This window comes from Taeniopygia guttata, chromosome 19 (genome assembly GCF_048771995.1).
Source record: "Taeniopygia guttata chromosome 19, bTaeGut7.mat, whole genome shotgun sequence".
Lineage (NCBI taxonomy): Eukaryota > Metazoa > Chordata > Aves > Passeriformes > Estrildidae > Taeniopygia > Taeniopygia guttata.
This window is the reverse complement of record NC_133044.1, coordinates 1,228,890-1,246,993: the sequence shown is the minus strand read 5'-3', so window position 1 is coordinate 1,246,993 and position 18,104 is coordinate 1,228,890. Positions and strand designations below refer to the sequence as shown.

General features: G+C 44.0%; 1 protein-coding gene across 5 annotated transcripts in view; it reads right to left on the bottom strand.

Annotated features, from left to right (window-relative positions):
- SYNRG (synergin gamma) overlaps positions 1 to 18,104 on the bottom strand; it is a 35,644-nt gene that overhangs the window by 10,890 nt on the left and 6,650 nt on the right. For 2 of the 5 annotated variants that reach the window (XM_030288044.4, XM_041719975.2), the window contains exons 6-15: positions 17,912 to 18,023; positions 16,498 to 16,788; positions 15,562 to 15,789; positions 14,060 to 14,137; positions 13,152 to 13,348; positions 12,129 to 12,413; positions 11,267 to 11,394; positions 9,186 to 9,304; positions 8,929 to 8,991; positions 6,556 to 7,500 (exon numbers count right to left, since the gene is read on the bottom strand). In XM_030288044.4, the coding sequence (XP_030143904.4) occupies positions 6,556 to 7,500; positions 8,929 to 8,991; positions 9,186 to 9,304; positions 11,267 to 11,394; positions 12,129 to 12,413; positions 13,152 to 13,348; positions 14,060 to 14,137; positions 15,562 to 15,789; positions 16,498 to 16,788; positions 17,912 to 18,023 (2,446 nt within the window). The remainder of the gene's footprint in view (positions 1 to 6,555; positions 7,501 to 8,928; positions 8,992 to 9,185; positions 9,305 to 11,266; positions 11,395 to 12,128; positions 12,414 to 13,151; positions 13,349 to 14,059; positions 14,138 to 15,561; positions 15,790 to 16,497; positions 16,789 to 17,911; positions 18,024 to 18,104) is intronic. The other 3 variants (XM_041719977.2, XM_041719978.2, XM_041719976.2) reach the window with 2 other exon arrangements.

Here is an 18,104-nt window from a genome sequence, read left to right as displayed (position 1 = left end):
TACCTGAGCATTTCATACAAATATTTCTCTGTTCAATGAATGCAAGCCTTGACCTATGAATGCCGTCTTACATTTTAAGCTGAAAGTCACTGTACCACTGTGGTAGTGAAGAAACACTAAAAAAAAAATTAATTTCTGGCCAGTCCAGGCTGCACAGATCACCAGTTGAGTTTTCTGGCTGCAGTATCTACAATCAAAATATAAATTTTACAACTCGAACACCTTTAATGCATTATTTCATCTTATCAAATCCAACCACACAGAAGACTGGGCTGACTTTTCCATTCCTCTGATAAAGTATCAATACACTTTAATTTTATATTCATGCTTTGATACAAATAACATGTAAAAATGTGCTGCAACGATCTAAAAAAGCCTAGAAATCCTGTTTGAGCTTATCAGGGCTCCTGCAGTGCTGCACGGCCGACTCGTCAAACTTCCAGGTGCCAGCACTGACAGGGATATTGCAGAGATCATGTTTTAACTGAATAAATAGTTTGTAAAAGCTAAGTCTAGAGAAAATCCAATTATTTTGCAGAAAGCTCCAAACATTTATACCCACCTGGTGATTACATGGCCCAATAGGTTCTTCTCCCTGCCAGGGGCAGGTGTGAGCTCAGAGCCTGCAGTGCCCGGGGGCTCTGGCTGCTCCCACCCCACTGATCTTTTCCCAGACTGACACTGATCCCAGTGAAGGCACAGGAGCCAGGGCAGGGCAGTTTGCACTCAGGCATGAGCCCCCCTCCCCAGCAAACCAGCCCTCCTACCCTGCTTTTGGCATCTGCTCTCCAGCAGGAACAATTGCCAGTTTGGATTTCCCGGGGTCCAGCAGCTGCAGGAACAGCAAAGCCAGAGCACAGAAGTTTTCCCTGAGCCTCCCTGGGGCTGAGATGTGGTGCTGAACACCAAGGGAGGAACGGGCTGGCACCCTGGGCTCTGACAGAGCAGGGTGGGAACAAGCTGAATCCCCAGCTGTCCTCCTCCTGCACTCCAGCCACCAGCCCGAGGATGAAACCATTCTAACCAACCATTTCTGCCGTGGTTTATTCACTCACTGCAGGGGGAGAGCAGGCCAGGCTCCAGGCTGCTTCCCAGGCATGACCCACATACATGGCTAATGAAAAACCTCAGCAACACAGGGCACAGCTCAGTGGCCACTGCCACGGGCCAGCGAGGCACAGCGAGTGGCACCAGCCCCTCCCCAGGGCCCTCCTGCAGCCGCCTTGTCCTGGGCAGCATCCCAAACCCGGAGCTGAGCCCCTGCACACGGATCTCCATCGCCTCGGGAACTGTGGATGTGCAGGGTAAACAGAGAGGGATGAAAGCACCTGCTCCTGGCACAGAAAGAAGGCTCTGAGTGAAAGGGGTCGGTGATTTATCACCACACACCACACCCTGTGCTCTCAAGTTCTTGTTTAAAGAAGGGAAATGAAAGCTTTGCATGAAAGAGAGAGGTAGAACCACCTCCAGCACGTGAGCCAGCTGTAATTAATCCTGGGATCCTGCAAATACCACCAGCTACCAGGCAACCTGTGCTTCCCTTCACTCTGTGCTGGCTCCAGAAGGCAGCAAAGATCGGAGCGGTGCCCTGGGAGGGAGAGGGAGGCAGGGAGGAGTGATCCCACCCAGGACCTGCACACTCACATCCCGCCGGGAACCACTCCTGTGGTAACTGCTAGGATTTTGAGCTGCAAACACATCCTTGAGGCCCAGGTCAGGGCACTGCTGATCCATTCCTGCCTCAGGCACAGCAGCAGGCTCCAGGGGGAATCCTGAACTGACCTGCAATCAATAGGGCAGGGGAGGCAGAACAATAGTTTAATTATTCACAAACCAAGAGTCAAGATTCTCTGTGTGTGAATTCAGGCAGGCACAAAACCTCTGAAGAGGTGCAAGGGCTCAGATGAAATGTAATGGTTCAATTCTGTACACTTGATTTTTTTTTTTTTTTTGGTAATTCCAGAAGGATCATTCCACTGAATAAACCTTTTTCTAGGAATATTATATTGCTGGAAAAACACTGCATTCAGAGTCAGTGTTAATAGCTCAAGCAGTCCTAGAACAATGTAGTGAGAAGTATGAAAAGTAAGAATGTGGAACCCAAAGTCCAAGGTGTCTGATCATCACCTGGGACCAGGTGCACCTGCAGGAGCCAGCCAAGGGAAAGCACTGGCTGCAAGGGACATACAGCAGGATGAAATACAGCTAAAAACAGTTTCCCAGTCTTATCTCATCTGCAGAAAAACTTGTCACCCCTGATTTGAGCCAACTATAATAATTTATTTCAACTACCAAGGATTAAGTTATGGCTGGAGGCAAATTGCAAGCTGGAGCCTTCAATGTCAACAGTTTAATCATTTAAGGAAAACCCTTGACAGCATTAGTGACTACCTGAAGAAAACCGAGAAAGACAACTCAGGGACACTGGAATAAATGTAGGGCTTTCAGCCAGCATTTCAGGGTTTTGCATTTCAGTGGATATTAAGGTCTGATGAATGAACCTAGCTGTGGTGTCACGTTGTGGCTGTCAGGGTGACGCAGGCGGTGGCTGTGGAGCTCTGCTCCCAGCAGAGCAGCATCAGTGGGTGCGGTTACCCTGGGAACATCCCCGGCAGCCTGAGCAGCCCGGGGACAGCACCAGCTGCTCCCTGCTGCCTCGGGAAGGGAGAGGAGCCTGCAGAACACACAAACCCCAAGCCCGTTTCTCAGCTTGGAACAGTTAACACTAAGGGAATCGTTGCCGTTTGCTTTCTCTAAAGAATGGCTGTAGCTAAGGTGAAACCATCAAGAACTCTGACTGTAAGGAAATAGGAGAGAAAAGGCTCAAAACCTTGTGCAATTACAGGATTTGCTAATTATTTTGGAACGGTCATGCTAAACAACGTTTCACAGCAGAATAAAACCCCTGAGCTGCCACTGGGAGCTCAGTCCCACAGAGGCCCTTGGGAAGGCCACAGCAAACATCCACACCCTCCCTGTCAGAGCCTTCCCGGGATAAACCAGGGTGGATAAGCTCTTCTGTGTGCAGAATTAACCCAAATGAGGGCAAGGGAGGCAAGCTGACTGTCCAGTCTGGACAAAACCGTAATAAATACAGCCATGAACGTTCCTCTGCCTCCTCCAGGAATGACTGGCTGAACAAACACAAGCTGCACCAGCCCTGCAGAGTTAAGTCTCAGCTTTATATATATTTTTATATATTTGGTTTAAAAACCTTTAGGGCTGGGCACAACCTACTGATCTGCAGAACCAAGGAGGGGTGTTATGCTTTTCTCCCTTTTTCTTTTTTTCCCTTTTAAAGTATCTCCAGCTTGGTGTAAAGAAGAAAAGCCACATTGTGCTTCCTGCTCTTGTGGCAACTCCAAAACCCCACAACATTTTAACTATTCCACATCTCAATTATTTTTAGCTTTTTTCCTTGTCTGCTAATTTGATGCTAATCCCAAGCTGTCAGTGGCTCAGGAGCTGGAGGAATTTGAAGTGACATAATTGCATGCCAAAACTTTGCAGCTGCCATTCATGTTTGAAAGTTTCAATATTTAAAAGGTAGAACTTCCCAAATGGAAAATTCACTTTGGGGTTCTGGTTAACTCACACTGGATTAGCTAAATAAATATCAGAATATTATTAAGTGGGCTTCTACTCATAAAAGTCTAGACAGTAACACAGTTTTTCAGTGCCAACTCACAGAAACAACGCTGCCACCACACATTTCCTCCACTCCATCCCTCTCCAACACAGATCTCTGGAAAAATATTATTTAGGTTGATATGTAAAGATTCGGGAGGTCACAGGGAACGAGGCCAAAGCACTGGAAGAGGAGAAGGAAGCTCACCCACACCCTGCTCTGCAAGAGAAAGGCACCCACCAGCTTAAGGGGATATTAGAGCCTTAAACTCTGTATTTTTGAGGAAGAAGAGATGCATTGCTAGTTTGCAACAAATCACACACACCCCCACGTTTTCAAAATATGCCAATATAATATTTATTAACACAGCAGGACTTACAGATCACAAAAGATAGGGATACAGAGGAGCTCGGAAGGGCGGTATCAGAGTAAAGCATGCAGGTCAATACTTGCAGAAGAGAGATATCAAAGCAGATCTGAAAAGGCACATTCACACAGGAAATGTTTAGTTGAAATCAGACATTAGAAAAAGCAGCAAAAAAACCTGAAGTTGATTAAAATATACAGAGAATCTCCAGTAATGCCAAAGAAAAAGGTACTTTACAGGTGTGTCAGTGCAGCAGATAACCCTTTGAGGGTGCCTGGGGCAGGGCTCCTCTGGCTGCAGCCTTTGGCAGGAAGAACAAATCAGGTTCACCCAACAGGAGCAGGTGCCCATTCAAATGCTCTCAGCTCGGAGTGAAACATAAATTTGGTGTAAAAGCAGCAGCCTGGTCCAAACTAACAGCATGCAGCCAGTGCTCAAAGGGTTATAGGGAGTAAATGCAGGAGAAATCAGGCAACATTAGTAACATCTGCCTTCCACACAGAGAGTTAAGAGTTTAAAGAGACTGGATCCCCTTTGGAGAGAGAAAATCTGGAAACCTTCACCCCTCAGGAGACCACAGGGTCCTGGCATGGGAAGCAAGCCAAGGATTTCTCCCTAATTCCCAGCACAAGCACCTACCTGCCCATACCTGGAAGCTACAAATGTCAAAGCTCACAGCCAAGGAACAAACAGCTCTGTGTGGGCACGTCACAAAGCCAAAGCATCTCCCAGCACCTCTGTCCTGCTGCTGCTCCCCTGGAGATGGGACACAGGGCTTGCACACCTGCAGCTCCCCAGGACAATCTCCCATCTCCCAGCAGGGAGGTGACAAAGGGATACCGTCCCTTTCTGACATTAGATTTACAGATCAAAGGGAAGGATGAGGAAAAAAGAAAAAAAATCTGCTTTTAAACTTAATGTAAACTGAAAAAAAAGAAGAAAAAAAAAGGACTTGACCATCAGCAGTTCACAGCTTGAAATGCATCAAACACACAGAAAGGAACATGTGAGCACAGGAGTGTTTGTAGCAGAGTGTCCAGAGCACGTCCTGCCACCAAATCCAAAGAGTTAAATGGAGCAAAACTCTCCCTTTAGGAATAACAGCTAACTTGGCACCATAGGAGAATACAGACTTGTTTAAGTATAATAAAAATAGCTTCTAATTAATACTTCAGAGTTCAAAAGTTTAGCAACAAGCACATGAAGGGCTAACCCCTTTAAACAAACCAAAAAAAGAGGCTTTCCTGCCACAATCAGCAATTATTCATCAGGGATTGCTGTGGCAAAATCACACGTCCTGTAAAGAGCTACAGAAGTCAAACTACCACCAAAAGAGGCTAGAAAAATATTAGGAAAAAGTGCTTTCAAACCCAAAGTAAACATTCAAGAATACACTGTTGGTGCTACGTTTTGACAGCTCACTCAACTTGGAGTTTCCCCAAGCAGTAATATGAAAATTAAATGTCTTTGCTAATAAATTATTCCTGATATTTTGTACCCTGTCAGAGAGTATCTTCCACATCGAAGTTGCCGACTTAATTCTCTCCCCTACTTAAAAATATCATATAATGCAAAATTACAGTACTGTATTTTTTTTCTCTACCCATATCTGCAAAAAATGGAAGAAATATTTCATGTGGAAATAACCAATTCTTGCAGCAAGAGCTTTTACGTTTACAGTTTGTATGTTCCCCTTGTTCAGAAAAGCCTTTGACTGCATAAAACTTGTCCTAGAACACAGTAATGGTTCCCGTGTTGTTGAAGGCCACAGAACATTTAACTACAGCTTATCTCCTCTGTATATATGAAAAGAAAAAGCAGGACACTTGGGAAATTTGTTTTATGATACGTGATCAGGTCAGAGATGGTCAGTTCACTCCCTCAGGAATGTTGTCATAAAGGGAAATTAAAGAAGGTGGAAACCTGATAAGGATAAAGTGAAAGTCCCATGGTTTAAATTTAGGTCCAAGAGCTCTCAGTCATGAGACCAGCACTTGCAGCCCCTTGGCACAATGATTTCCACGAGGGATTTAACACTGGAAGGTGTGTGAAACACTCTACAACTGCAGTCCTGCAAAATCCTGCCTACCCAAAGCCCCACTGTAAGGGGAATACACTGGTGTTGGTGATTAGTCAGCTTCTCATTTACAGCCCCAATTAGTGACCCTTGGGGAAGTCCCCAAGCCAAATGCTTTGTGGAAAACAAGAGATTAAAGTGAGATTCTGCCATCATCTTGCTGATATAAATGGGATGACACTGTTTGCACTGGAATATTTTCCACTCGAGTCCCTTAAGCGCCAATAGCAAACAGGTACCGGTATGATGATGTTAAATCTCAAAAATAAACTGGCCTGGAGTTCAAGCTGTTCCAGCTAGTTATATTTATAGTCTTCTAAGACAAAAACTAAAGGGTGGCCTGCTGAGGGGCCGTGGCTGGCGGGGACACACACTGAGGAGTCTTCCACTACTGAAAGACGAGTGCATAATACTGTAATTGAGCACAGAGAACATGGAATCTGCACCACCTACGTTACCAGAGCAATCTAACCAGTTCCTCACCTGCTGCTGGTGGATGCTGGCCACTAACTGTTGGCAAATCCAAAGAGCTATCAGACATGACATGCTTAAGATCTCCTCCCACATCAGCCAGTTTCATGTCAAACTGAACCGACAGCGCGTCTTCGGAGTCCTCCTTGCCCACGCTGCTGCCGCCGATGGAAGGCAGATCCAGGGATTTCACCGAAGCAGAGTCTTCTTTGGCCTGCTTGAACGCTGCCACTTTGTCCACCAGCGACTTCTCGGCGCTGCTGGAAGAAAACTTGTTGGAGTGGAAGTCGGCAAAGTCATCATCGCTCTTCACCGAGGAGAGCGCGCTGTCCTTGGCCTCCTCGAAGCCCGCTGCGGAGCCCTCCAGGGACAGCTGCTTGAAGATGTCATACTTGGTGGGCGTAGCAGTGGTGGCAGAGCTCTGCCCACCCTTCGCTGTGCTGCCCGAGGAGCCAGCCTGAGCGCCAGGGCTGGCCTCCAGCTTGAGCGTGTTGTATTTGTCGTCAGGTTTTTGTTCGGAAAACCCGCCGCTGTTGTTGAAAGCCATAAAATCTGCAAAGTCATCTTGTCCACTGGCTGATGCGCCATTAGAAAATTCCCCAAAAAGGCTGAACTCTCCAAAGTCATCAGCTAAGCTGGAAGTTTTGCTGGGTGCTGGCTGGGCAGAGGCGGATGGAAGGGGTGGCGGGGGGAAGGAGCCCGGTTTTGAGGTGTTAAATGCAGGTGGGAAGGATGGCTGCTTGTTTTCTCCAGGAGAGGAAAAGAGCTCCAAGTCTGCCAGATTCAAAGGGGTCTTGGCTTGTGCTGGCTGTTTTGGCTGAGCAGGCAGAGGAGGGAAGGGTGCAGGGAAGGTTTTGTCTTTTGAGGGTGCCTCTAACGGGGAGATGCTGTCAGCGGTTTTGAAATCTGTGAAACCATCGTCGGCTCCTGTGGGCTTGAACTCTGCAAGGTTCTCTCCTGCGAATGAAAAGAGGGAGAAAACAACAATTAAACCCTGCACGACCAACACGGCACATTCACACCATGCAAGCAAGCAAATTATCTCATGCAGGGTCAGAAGGTTTTACGCAAACTGTTTAAATGGAAGACCTCGGGATGCACAAGGAACTGCAAACTCCACTTCCATCAGCCACACAGGTGTCAAGGGCAGAGATTCTACTTTTCACTCCAGCAAACACTAAATTCTCTCAAATAGCCTCAAAGCCATATTAAATTCCCTTTACACTGACTTAATATCAAAACACACCATGACAAATGGATTCAAAAAGAGATCAATACTGCATTATGAGGCTTCCATGCAAGTTCTTCTCCCCACCTCACCCTCCTCATGTTTGCCAAACAATGAATGCAATTTTAAATTTCACTTATGCCAATACAGTATTTGCTTTTTAGGGAAGCAATTCCTCCCTTCCTCCCTCTGAAATATTGCAGCTTTTTCAGGGGGGATCACCAGATGGCTGAGACAAAACCAACATGAGGTAAGAATGTTTTCACTGGATTTACATTCAATATTTTGGTCCGCTAATTTTATAACTTTTTTCTTTTGAACATGAAAACATTGTTTAACCCATTCACCAGCATGTACATACTTGGACTACTTGTAATTTTTGTAAAGTATTGATGCTTACTTTAAGACAAGTGTCCAATAAATAGATTTTTTTCTCTTTTAGAAAAACACCACTAGCATTTAATTATTAAGCTACCAGTGCCACACTTTAAATCAGTTTAACCAAGATTTAAAACAATACTCTTAGTAATGGCAGTAAAGGAGCACAACTACACCTGACCTTTTATTCCATTCTCCCTCCCCTCCAAAGCAATTCATTTGGCTCAGCAACAATACAAATATTCCTGAAATTGCTACTCATTGATCAAAAACTGCAACAGCACAGCAAACTAAACTTACTGAAGAGTTGCAAACTTTTCCATTAGAAATGTAAGCTGGTGAAAGGGTTAAGAGTGGTCAGACCTTGACAGCAGGCAAATGCAGCAACTTTCTATATTTTAGAACATGTACAGAAAGAGATCAAATGTTATTTCATTTTACTGCAAGCACTTAGTCCTGAAGCGGTTCCAAGCATGAGAAGCTCACAAAACACCACAGGGGTTTCATAAATGAATGACTCCTTACTTAAAACAAATTCCAACCACATCATCACTTTAAAATAAAACTCAGGAGCACCCAGAAGAGATGCCAACCTTCCAGAAACACCATCAGCACATTGTTCCAATAGGATATTGGCCTCTTTTTTCAAGATACTTCCTACCAACTTTTTTAGAGAAGCAGCACCACCATTATCTTAGAATTGCAGAGATGGAAATTCTGCAGCTCAAAGAGAAATGCTACAAATTATAATGAAAACCCAATAAAGCCCCAGTGCTTACCCAAGTATTTGCTTTCTGCTGGTTGCTCTAATTCCCGGAAAGCACTGTACTTGTCCCCTCCATCTAGAGATGAGGAGAAAAGAAATACATTTACACAGAGAAATTACTAATTCATACAGCAAAATTATGAATTCACACAGAAAAAGTTACATTAATTACTCTGATTTTTAAATATGAATATCTTATCAATGCCAAAAAGAAGATAAATGAAATTGTACAATAAATTGCTCATAATGGTTGTGTATTTGTCCTTTTACCTCCAAAAGCAGCTGCACTCTCAGGAGGCTTCTCAGCTGCCATTCCTTTAAACACAGCATATTTGTCAGCTGGTGAAAGTGGCTTGGTACCTGGGAGTGGCATTAGTAAAGAAGGAACACTAAAAACAAAAGAGATAAAAGCAAAGTTCCTTAATTTATCCATAAAAAATCTGCATTTCCAGGTTTTATTTAAAGGAGCCTCTTATTATGCCTACACAATTTCATTCCTAAACCTAAGTTTATGCCTTAATGAGTGTTTAATCCAGCCCCTGATGTAAGTGACCTCAGCTGGGTAAATTCCCACTTTAGCTCACCTAATCATATTTCCTTGGTTCAAAGTCAATTTGCAGCATTCTTGATTTTAATTTTATCAAAACCATGAACAAAACACTCCAGAACTTTATACCAACAAATTCATAGCCCAGGAGAGAACAAGCACCCAGACACACCCCAGGAAACAATCCTGCTTAATTTATCCCTATGAAAATTACCCCGATAGAACCAGATACAGTAAAGAGTTAAAACTACATGAGATTTTAACAGCTCTATACTTTCAGCTTATCTAACTCTGATTATATCTCATTACATATTGTAAAATTAAGATAATAAAGTGGGATCACTGTTCAAAGGAAGGGAAATAGTAATTCTGAATTTTTGTCAGTGCCAATCAGGGAGTTTAGGCAGGTATCTAGTCAGCAAAATAAGGATTAGTGCACAGTTACACAAGCAAGTCTTTTTGCATAAACACACTCTATTTTATCCAGTAAAACTGCCACAACAACCTAACACCTTGTTAGCAAACGCTGGAAGATTTAGGAGAGAGCTTTGCTTGCCCTCCACACAAGCCCCGTTATCAGACCTTGGCAGCGCCACACAACAACATCCTTTACATATGAATGATGCATTCTACCTCCAGTTTGTGTCACTCACATTGAAAACCTGAATGAATTTCTATTGCATTCTTCAGCCTGGAGCAAGAATCTTTCCAGAGACATTTAAATCTCCTTATCAGCAGCCTACAAGCAACACACAAGCCAAGCACTTGCACACATGTGCTGATGCTGGTCTGTGGTGCTTGCAGGCAGACAGTGCAACGGCAAAAAAACAGAGCTTATGGTAATATAATTAAATTTCCCATCCCTGCAAAGCAGGCTATTAGATATGCAATCTTGGCAAATGGAATGGTTAATCAGCTGTACTCCACAGATGGCTTTTTTTAAAATAAAGCTCCATAAGCAATTAGATTATAGCTCATTGTAACATTTTGTTCAAAACTGAACGCTTTCACAACTGAATAAAGAGAACTGCTGCAGTAAAAAAGAAACACCATTTTTGAAATATTTCTTTATGACCCTCTACTTCCCCATTGTGCAACAGTTTTCTGTCAAAACTTTCACTTTTCAGAAGATTAGCTTCAGCTGCAAAATGACATCTAACACAAAATATATTTAAATCAGCATCTTCAGACTCATGTGGCACTGACTGACGTCCCTGGGAGTGCCCAAGGCCAGGCTGCACAGGGTTTGAAGCAATTTGGTGTCATGAAAGGTGTTTCTGGCCCAGGGTAGGGGGTGGAACTGCTGATCTTTAATGTCCCTTCCAAACCAAAGCATTCTGGACTTCTGTGCCATCAGGAAAATTATATTTCTTACACAGAAGCCATTTTTCTCAGCATAAGAGAACAACTGGGTTGAACATCCCCATTTGATGTCACTGCTGAGGAAGCACCTGGTAATCAGGGATCACATGGAATTCAGAGCTCTGTTTGCCACAAAGAACAGCCAGTTCCTACCCAGAAAATGTGTCTGTCTACAATTAGACACCTGGGAGGTGAATGAAGAGGAAAGAAGGCTGAAATTCTGTAGTCTTTGTAAATCTTGAAAGGTCGATTGTAAACTGTCAAAGAGAGGAAACATGTTTATTTATTTTGTTATACAAAACCTGCCGGATCAGGGATTACATCTTGTCTCCCAAAGGAAAAGCCAGGATTGCTGGAGTCTGAATGATGTTTCAGTTGAGGTTTATAGTCAGGTATCAAAAGTTTGGCCAGAGAAATAACAGAAACACCAAGGACCTGGTACCTGCTCCGGTGCTGTGAGCTGGCTGCTTTGGCTGCCTCCCCCTGGAAATCAGTGAAGGAGTCATCCAGGGAGCCAGACTTTGAGGCATCCTGAAACTCCTGGAAGTCATCATCTTCTGGTTTTACTACCTGAATTACAAACAAGACATTAATTGCTATGCTGCTGGCTCTTAAAATTGTCATACATGAAAGCAGCATAGAAAAGTGTGATTAGAAGGGGAAAAAAAGAAGGAAAAGAACCTTTCAACACCAGCATCATCAGCACTTCCACTTTGTCTGCACCTTGCCCTACTCAAACATACACAGGATTACAAGGAGCAAGAATGGACAACAGTTCATTATTTCACAATAAATGTGTTATTGATCATAGCCATGTCATCTTTTAATACAGGACAAATAATAATAATCTAAATCAATGAATAATTTTAAATTAATAGCACCACAAAGAGTATTTTCTTTAGGATGAAGCATGTCTGCAAACAGCAAAATTTATCCCCACATGATTTACCTCTGTAAACAGAAGGTTTTCAGTGTTCTCTGCTGCTCCTGAAACTTCTATTTTAACAGCTGCTGTGCAGTTTAACATAAAATTCCATTTTATGTGCGTTACAAAATCCTAACTACAACTAAATCCTCTTTGGAATACAGAACACTTTTGTACCTCTTCTTATGACTCCAGAAAGAACTGAAAAAATGAAAGTACGCCCTTAGTGGCACTTCACATTTTCAGACATCACATGCTGCATTTCAGCTCTGGGGTGTTTTGCCATTTACTTCAGACCTGTTCTCACCACGTAAGGCTGGAAGTGCCAGGCTAATTTCCCTGGCAGGGAAGGGGGTTTGGCGGGCAGGGAGGAGCTCACCTGGCCGGGCGGGTAGGAGGGCAGGAAGGCTCCCGCAGGCTGCGCTGCAGCTCCTCCCGCTGGAGCCGGGGCTGGAGCAGCAGCTGCAGCAGGAGCAGGGCCGGGGATGCTCATGCCCATCACCGAGGGCCCGATGCCCAGCCCCACGGAGGCCGGGGCAGCCGCGGGCAGCAGCGGGGGCTGGCTCACCCCGCCGGGCAGCGGCACCGGGAACCCGGACAGGGTGGGGACGGGCGCGGCTGGAAACTGGTTCAGCACGTCAGGGCTCACGGCAGGGATCCCTCTCTGCAGAGGCAACAAGCACACGGTTAGTTACAGCTGCAGTGCTGATCAAAGGCTGCAGTGTGTTCTCAGGTCCAGGCTGCAGCTCGTTGTGCTGAAGCCAACAAGGAGCAGGGTACTGGTCAAGCTCCCAGTAAACCTCCCACATCCAAATACGCCATCAAGGTTCGTGTAAGTGAATTATATTCCACACAGAGGTAGGAAAAGGCCTTCAAGGCCATTGAGTCCATCTTTTGACCCACCCTGTCACCCAGCCCAGAGCGCTGTCCTTCCTTGGACACCTCCACCACCTCCCTGGGCAGCCCCTTCCACTACTTAATAACCTTTTCCATTAATAAACTCTTCCTCGTGTTCCAGCTGAAACTCCTCTGGCACAGCTTGAGGCCACATATTCTTGTCCTGTCACTTGTTGCATTTGATATTAAAAATATATACAGATGAGATTTCTACCTGTATCTAAGAACTTCAGTTGACACTAAATGAAAGAGTAATTGAAATGTAAGTGATGAAATTGCTAAGACTGCAATCCCACTGAAGTTACAAGGGCAGTTTCTGCGCTGGACTTCACCAGAAGCAGTGTTTTACAGGAGAGTAACTGAAATGCAAGTGATGAAATTGCTAAGATTGCAATCCCACCGATGTTACAAGGGCAGTTTCTGCGCTGCACTTCACCAGAAGCAGTGTTTTGCAGGAGGTGTGCAGCCCAGGGCAGCTGCTCAGGGCTGCCAGGTGAGAGCATACCTGGGTCACTGCTATCATGGCCAGCACGGAGTAGAGCTCCTCCTTGGTCAGCTTTCCAGGCGTGGTGCGGTTGGCCAAGGCCCAGATCTGCCCCAGGGTCTCCCTGGGCAGTCCCGAGGACATCAGGATGGGGTAGAGCTTGGCTGTGTCAATGCCAGCAGGAGTCAGAGTGGTTTCTAAGATCTTCTTATACAGCTCTGTTGTGAGGGAGGCAGCGTTAGACACTGACAACTGCTCTTCTCAAATATTATTGCATTTTTATGCTGTCTCAAACTCAACATGATATCAAATCAGGAGCACTCAGTGTAAGGTAAAGCAAGAGCATTCTGGCACTGTATTGTAGCACCATGTTTCATCTAAATGTGTTATTGGATGGTCTTTACAGACAAGTGTAACTCAAACTGAGAAATATTTTATATCAAATACACTTAGTGCTGCATTTCAAACCACTTTTCTTTAATGAAATTGCAGAATAACCCAGATGAAAAGATAGTTCTAAGAGCCTTATGTACTCAAACCTCATGTAATCAATATTTACTACAGCAATTCATTTTCTATTCACTGTGTTATTTACACATAGAAGACACACAGCCTTCAGAAATGAGCCTGCCTAATTACAACACATGCCAAAAAACAGAATACCCGTGAAAGCAGCATTATCAGCAAGGCATCCTCTGCTGGGATAAGCTGCTGCCATAAATGTTTAATCTGGAATTTGTTAACATGCTCAAATGTCCAAACCCCTGCTTCTTCAAATGCAGATAAGACACCATAAATATGTAACATATCAAAGATCCAGGACTCTTTTGATGAGGGAATAAGGCTCTGAACAGTAAGTGGCCATGCAAGCACAGGTACATTGACACTTTGCACTGCCCACCTGGCCAAATGCCCACTGGTTGCTTTACCTGGGACCAAGCTGTCACTGTAAATCCAGGGAGGCATAATTTGCTGGATGGGGTCCTGGGGAGGGAACACTCCAACTCCTAAAGGTATTCCATTCAGTAAGAAAAACAGTTGTATTAGGATACAGAGTACAATGATCTGAAGAGGCTACACCACAGCTGGTCAGCACCATTCAGCATATCAGGCAAAGATTTCAGATTGGAATCACTGTGCTCAGAGGAAAAAACAGATACTGCAGGAATATGAAATAATAACTAGAATGATGTGGCAGTAGTAGATTATAGTTATATATGTAAATGAAATAAGGAGCTCCTCATGTGCCTCCCTCAACGTGCAGATGTACAGAACCTAAAGTCTCATTGTCTTCAAGTTTCACAGCAGTTCTGTGTCATAACAAATTCAGCTTCCCATCAGCTCCCTGCTGGCTATTTGTGGAATAAATCAATCCATACCTACCATAACCCCCACGATGTTCCCCCAGAACATTCTCCCCTGGGAAATCCACAAACAGCCAAGGGACTGAACCTCAGCAAGATCATATCCCACATCCTCAAACCTCTATCCACTGCTCCCAGTCTGCAGCTCCAGGGGACACCACAGCCACCTCCACTACTACAGACTTTTGTAAGATGACCTGACACACTTCACTCCCTGAAAATCGGTTATTTCCTTCTCCACTATGTGGGCTCTTCCCCTCAGTCTTCCTCAGCAGATTTTATGCTCACCTTGAATGGAGCTCTGACCAAAATCAGCATCATTTCAGATTTCAGTGTCTTTCCCAGTACCCTTGCATCTCCTCTTGACTGCAGTCTAATTTCTAATTATCCCACAACTCCAAGCACATTCTAATATAAGTAATTCCTTCAATTTCATCAACCAAGTAAAATAAATTTGCCACTTCCTCAGATCTCGTTATTCTTCAGTTTTAACCCCCCTTCCATACTCAGTCAACAGATTTAACAAAATCCAAACTGGAATAAAACCTTGTTTTAAGTTTTCCTCGAGACTATCTTTTGAATATTCACCCCTAAAACACAGGTGGTTTTACACATAATGTGTATGAGCAGCAAATACTCGAGAAATAAGTATTAACTAGCCAAGAGTTTAAACCTGGCAAGATTTTATCCCCTCAAGGCTAAAAGATTAAAACCCACCATGACACTGACCACCTTTAGTGGTAGGTTTCCCTAGACAGTTTTTTAAAAATATCTTCAGACAGCACAACTTCTTTTTCCCCAAGACAGGACAGAATATTTTAAAACAGCAAACTCGATTAAACAAACGTGTTAAAAGTGATTACAACAATAAAACTCATATGGAGAAAGTTCAGAGCAAAATCATGGCAGTTACACTTTGAGCAAGGAGCAGGAGGCACTGACATATTATTCAAGCAGGCGTTCAGAGCAAAATTGTGCAGGGTTGGCCTTGGAATTAGTGAACAGAGCGTTAGCACCAAGCAGCATCTCATTAGATTGAAATTCTGTCAAACGTTTTGATTGCTCACCACACTCTTCAACTGCTCTGTTTTGTTCTGAAGCCTTGTGCACCTCTGCAGCAGCAGTGGGACCACTTTCATGTCCACCTACAACATCCCAGTCACTGCTGGTGAGACTGGGATGGGCTTGGCTTGCAGCCGAGGCTTTGTGCCCAACTTCGGAGGTTTTAAGTTTGGTTTGCTCTTGTTCAGATTCATCTGAGCCATGAGCTAAGGCTTTCTCCTCCAAGGAAGAGCCTGAATAAACAGCAGGAGGGATTATTTATACTTTGTTAGGAACTGCCCAGACTGCACTTCCACACTTTTCAAAGGAGAAGTATTTTTGGTACCACTGATGAGTTAGAGATGATCAGCCCCAGCTCCGACCAACAGCACCACCCTCTCTTTCAGAGCCTGGTTCTGCCCTTTACTTACCACAAACACAACAAATTCAACACGCAAAAAACAGGTAAGAGGAGCAAGACACAAAACTATTTCATGTATTACAATTATTGTTGTGTAGTCATCCAGGCATTACGAGCAGAAGTGCCCAGTATCTACTTACATCTCCAAAACTCTTCATGTTCATCTCACCAACATCCCTTCAGCCTCCAAGAGAGGAAGCACACAAGTGCTCCACAGAAGCATAATCATTATTTCATATATCACCATCTCAACTGTGTTTTTTTCTACCCCACAGATTTAGGATGATGCTAAAATACAAGATTTAATTCACCTAAGGTCAGGTATGTGTGTATTTAGCAGTATTTGGATCCACACATGACTTGCTTTTACAGGCAGCTCTAAGGGAAGCAAGAAGGGAACTAAAATCATGGATCAGCAGGTTTTTTCTTAATTGCCTAAATTATTTTTTCCTGCCAGGCTGAAAAAAAAACCCCAACAAATTATGTAAAGACTGTGTGTAGCTCAGAGGGTGACATGTAAAAGAAGATACTTTAGAGTTACCTGTTTTATGGGTATTGGATGGAGATGCAGAGGTAGGAAAATAAGGAACCTGCCCAGCTGAACCATGCAGGGTGGATAACACTGGAGCCTGGGCTGGAGGGACAGGTTGGAGCACAGCCCTCTCTGAAAGCAGCTGCCCAGCCTCAGTGGCAGGATGGAAAGGCTGAGAGGTGGATTGAGGCACCAGTTTGGGGGTTTCAACAGGCCCTTGCATAAAGTCACTAAATTCTTCATCATGGAGAAAAGCAGAATGGGAAACAGACACAGCACAATGGGATGGTGTGGGATGATCTGCAAATGGAATGAACACACAAGGCAAAGTGATGAGGAATAAGGGTCACAGGTGGGACTGTGGGAAAAGTGCCAAACACTGGGAATACACAGCAAAGGGGCGAGGAGGAGCAGCGTGGAGTCTGTGTGGTGACACGTGAAGGGTGTCACTAACACAAGGGAAAACTGAGCAGCCCCTTCCAACCACACATCTTCTCTCCCAACTTTTCAGGATGTAGACACTGAAATTTGGTTCTTCACACTGACTGTGAAAGTATTCTGTCTGTTTTAAGCAGACAGGGTCAAAACAAATCCAGAGGTGGTATTTCAAACTGGACATAATGGAGTCTGTCAGGGGACATTCTCCCTCAAAGGAGTGTTTTATCCATAGAAACTCAGCAATGTATCATAAAGTACAAAAGAAATGTCTGCTCATGTAGACAATTTTCTGCTTGAGTCCTTTCAGTGTTACTCATTTCAACAGAACTGGTGAAGGACAGGCAAATCTACAGACAGAGGGAAGTTGTCAGAGACCACCTGTAAGTGCAAACTTACCAAGGAGTGAATCCACAGCAGACACAAATTTTATATAGGAAAAAGCTTGGCCTAGATAAGCTTTCTTTCAGGCTAGACACTAAAAAGACTACACTACAGACCACGTGAAATCTTAAGTGGCAATTGTTGCCAGTGTAATTACTGAGAACACAGAGGCTTGGTTTGACCATGCCCAACGACACATCAGCCAGCTGTGACACTGCACTCATGTCTTTATACGTGGTTTTGATCATTCTTAGCACTTAAATACCACTTCTCATCTTCAAAAGCACTCTGCAAAACATTAATTAATGCTTTGACTAGAAAAGAACAAACGTTTTGTCAATTCCCTTGATGCTTCACATTTAGCACAGCACATGAGGCTTTCTGTTAAAGATTTCTAGTCTTTTAATAACAACTGGTATCTAATATTTCACCCTCATATCCTGACCAAACAAACAGCACCCAGAATGACATTTGATTTTACAAAACTGTTAATCCACTCATTTCGTACCAGCAAATAAAAATACTTTCTGGAATTAGCCCCCCTGCTGAGGATTTCAAACGTTGGAGTTTTATTTTCAGTTGAAAAATGAGGAAAATTACAAACCTGGCTTTTTTGCATGTGTTGCTGGTGTTGGGTGCATTTTAGCATCTCTAGAAAAGCCATCTAAGTTCCCTTTAATGGCTTCCAAAGCATCATCTCTGCTTTTTTCACCTGTCTGAAACAGCACAGAAAACGTTTTGAAAAATTGACAACAGCTCAGTTTTCTTCCAATACCCACACACTTCTTCAGTACCAG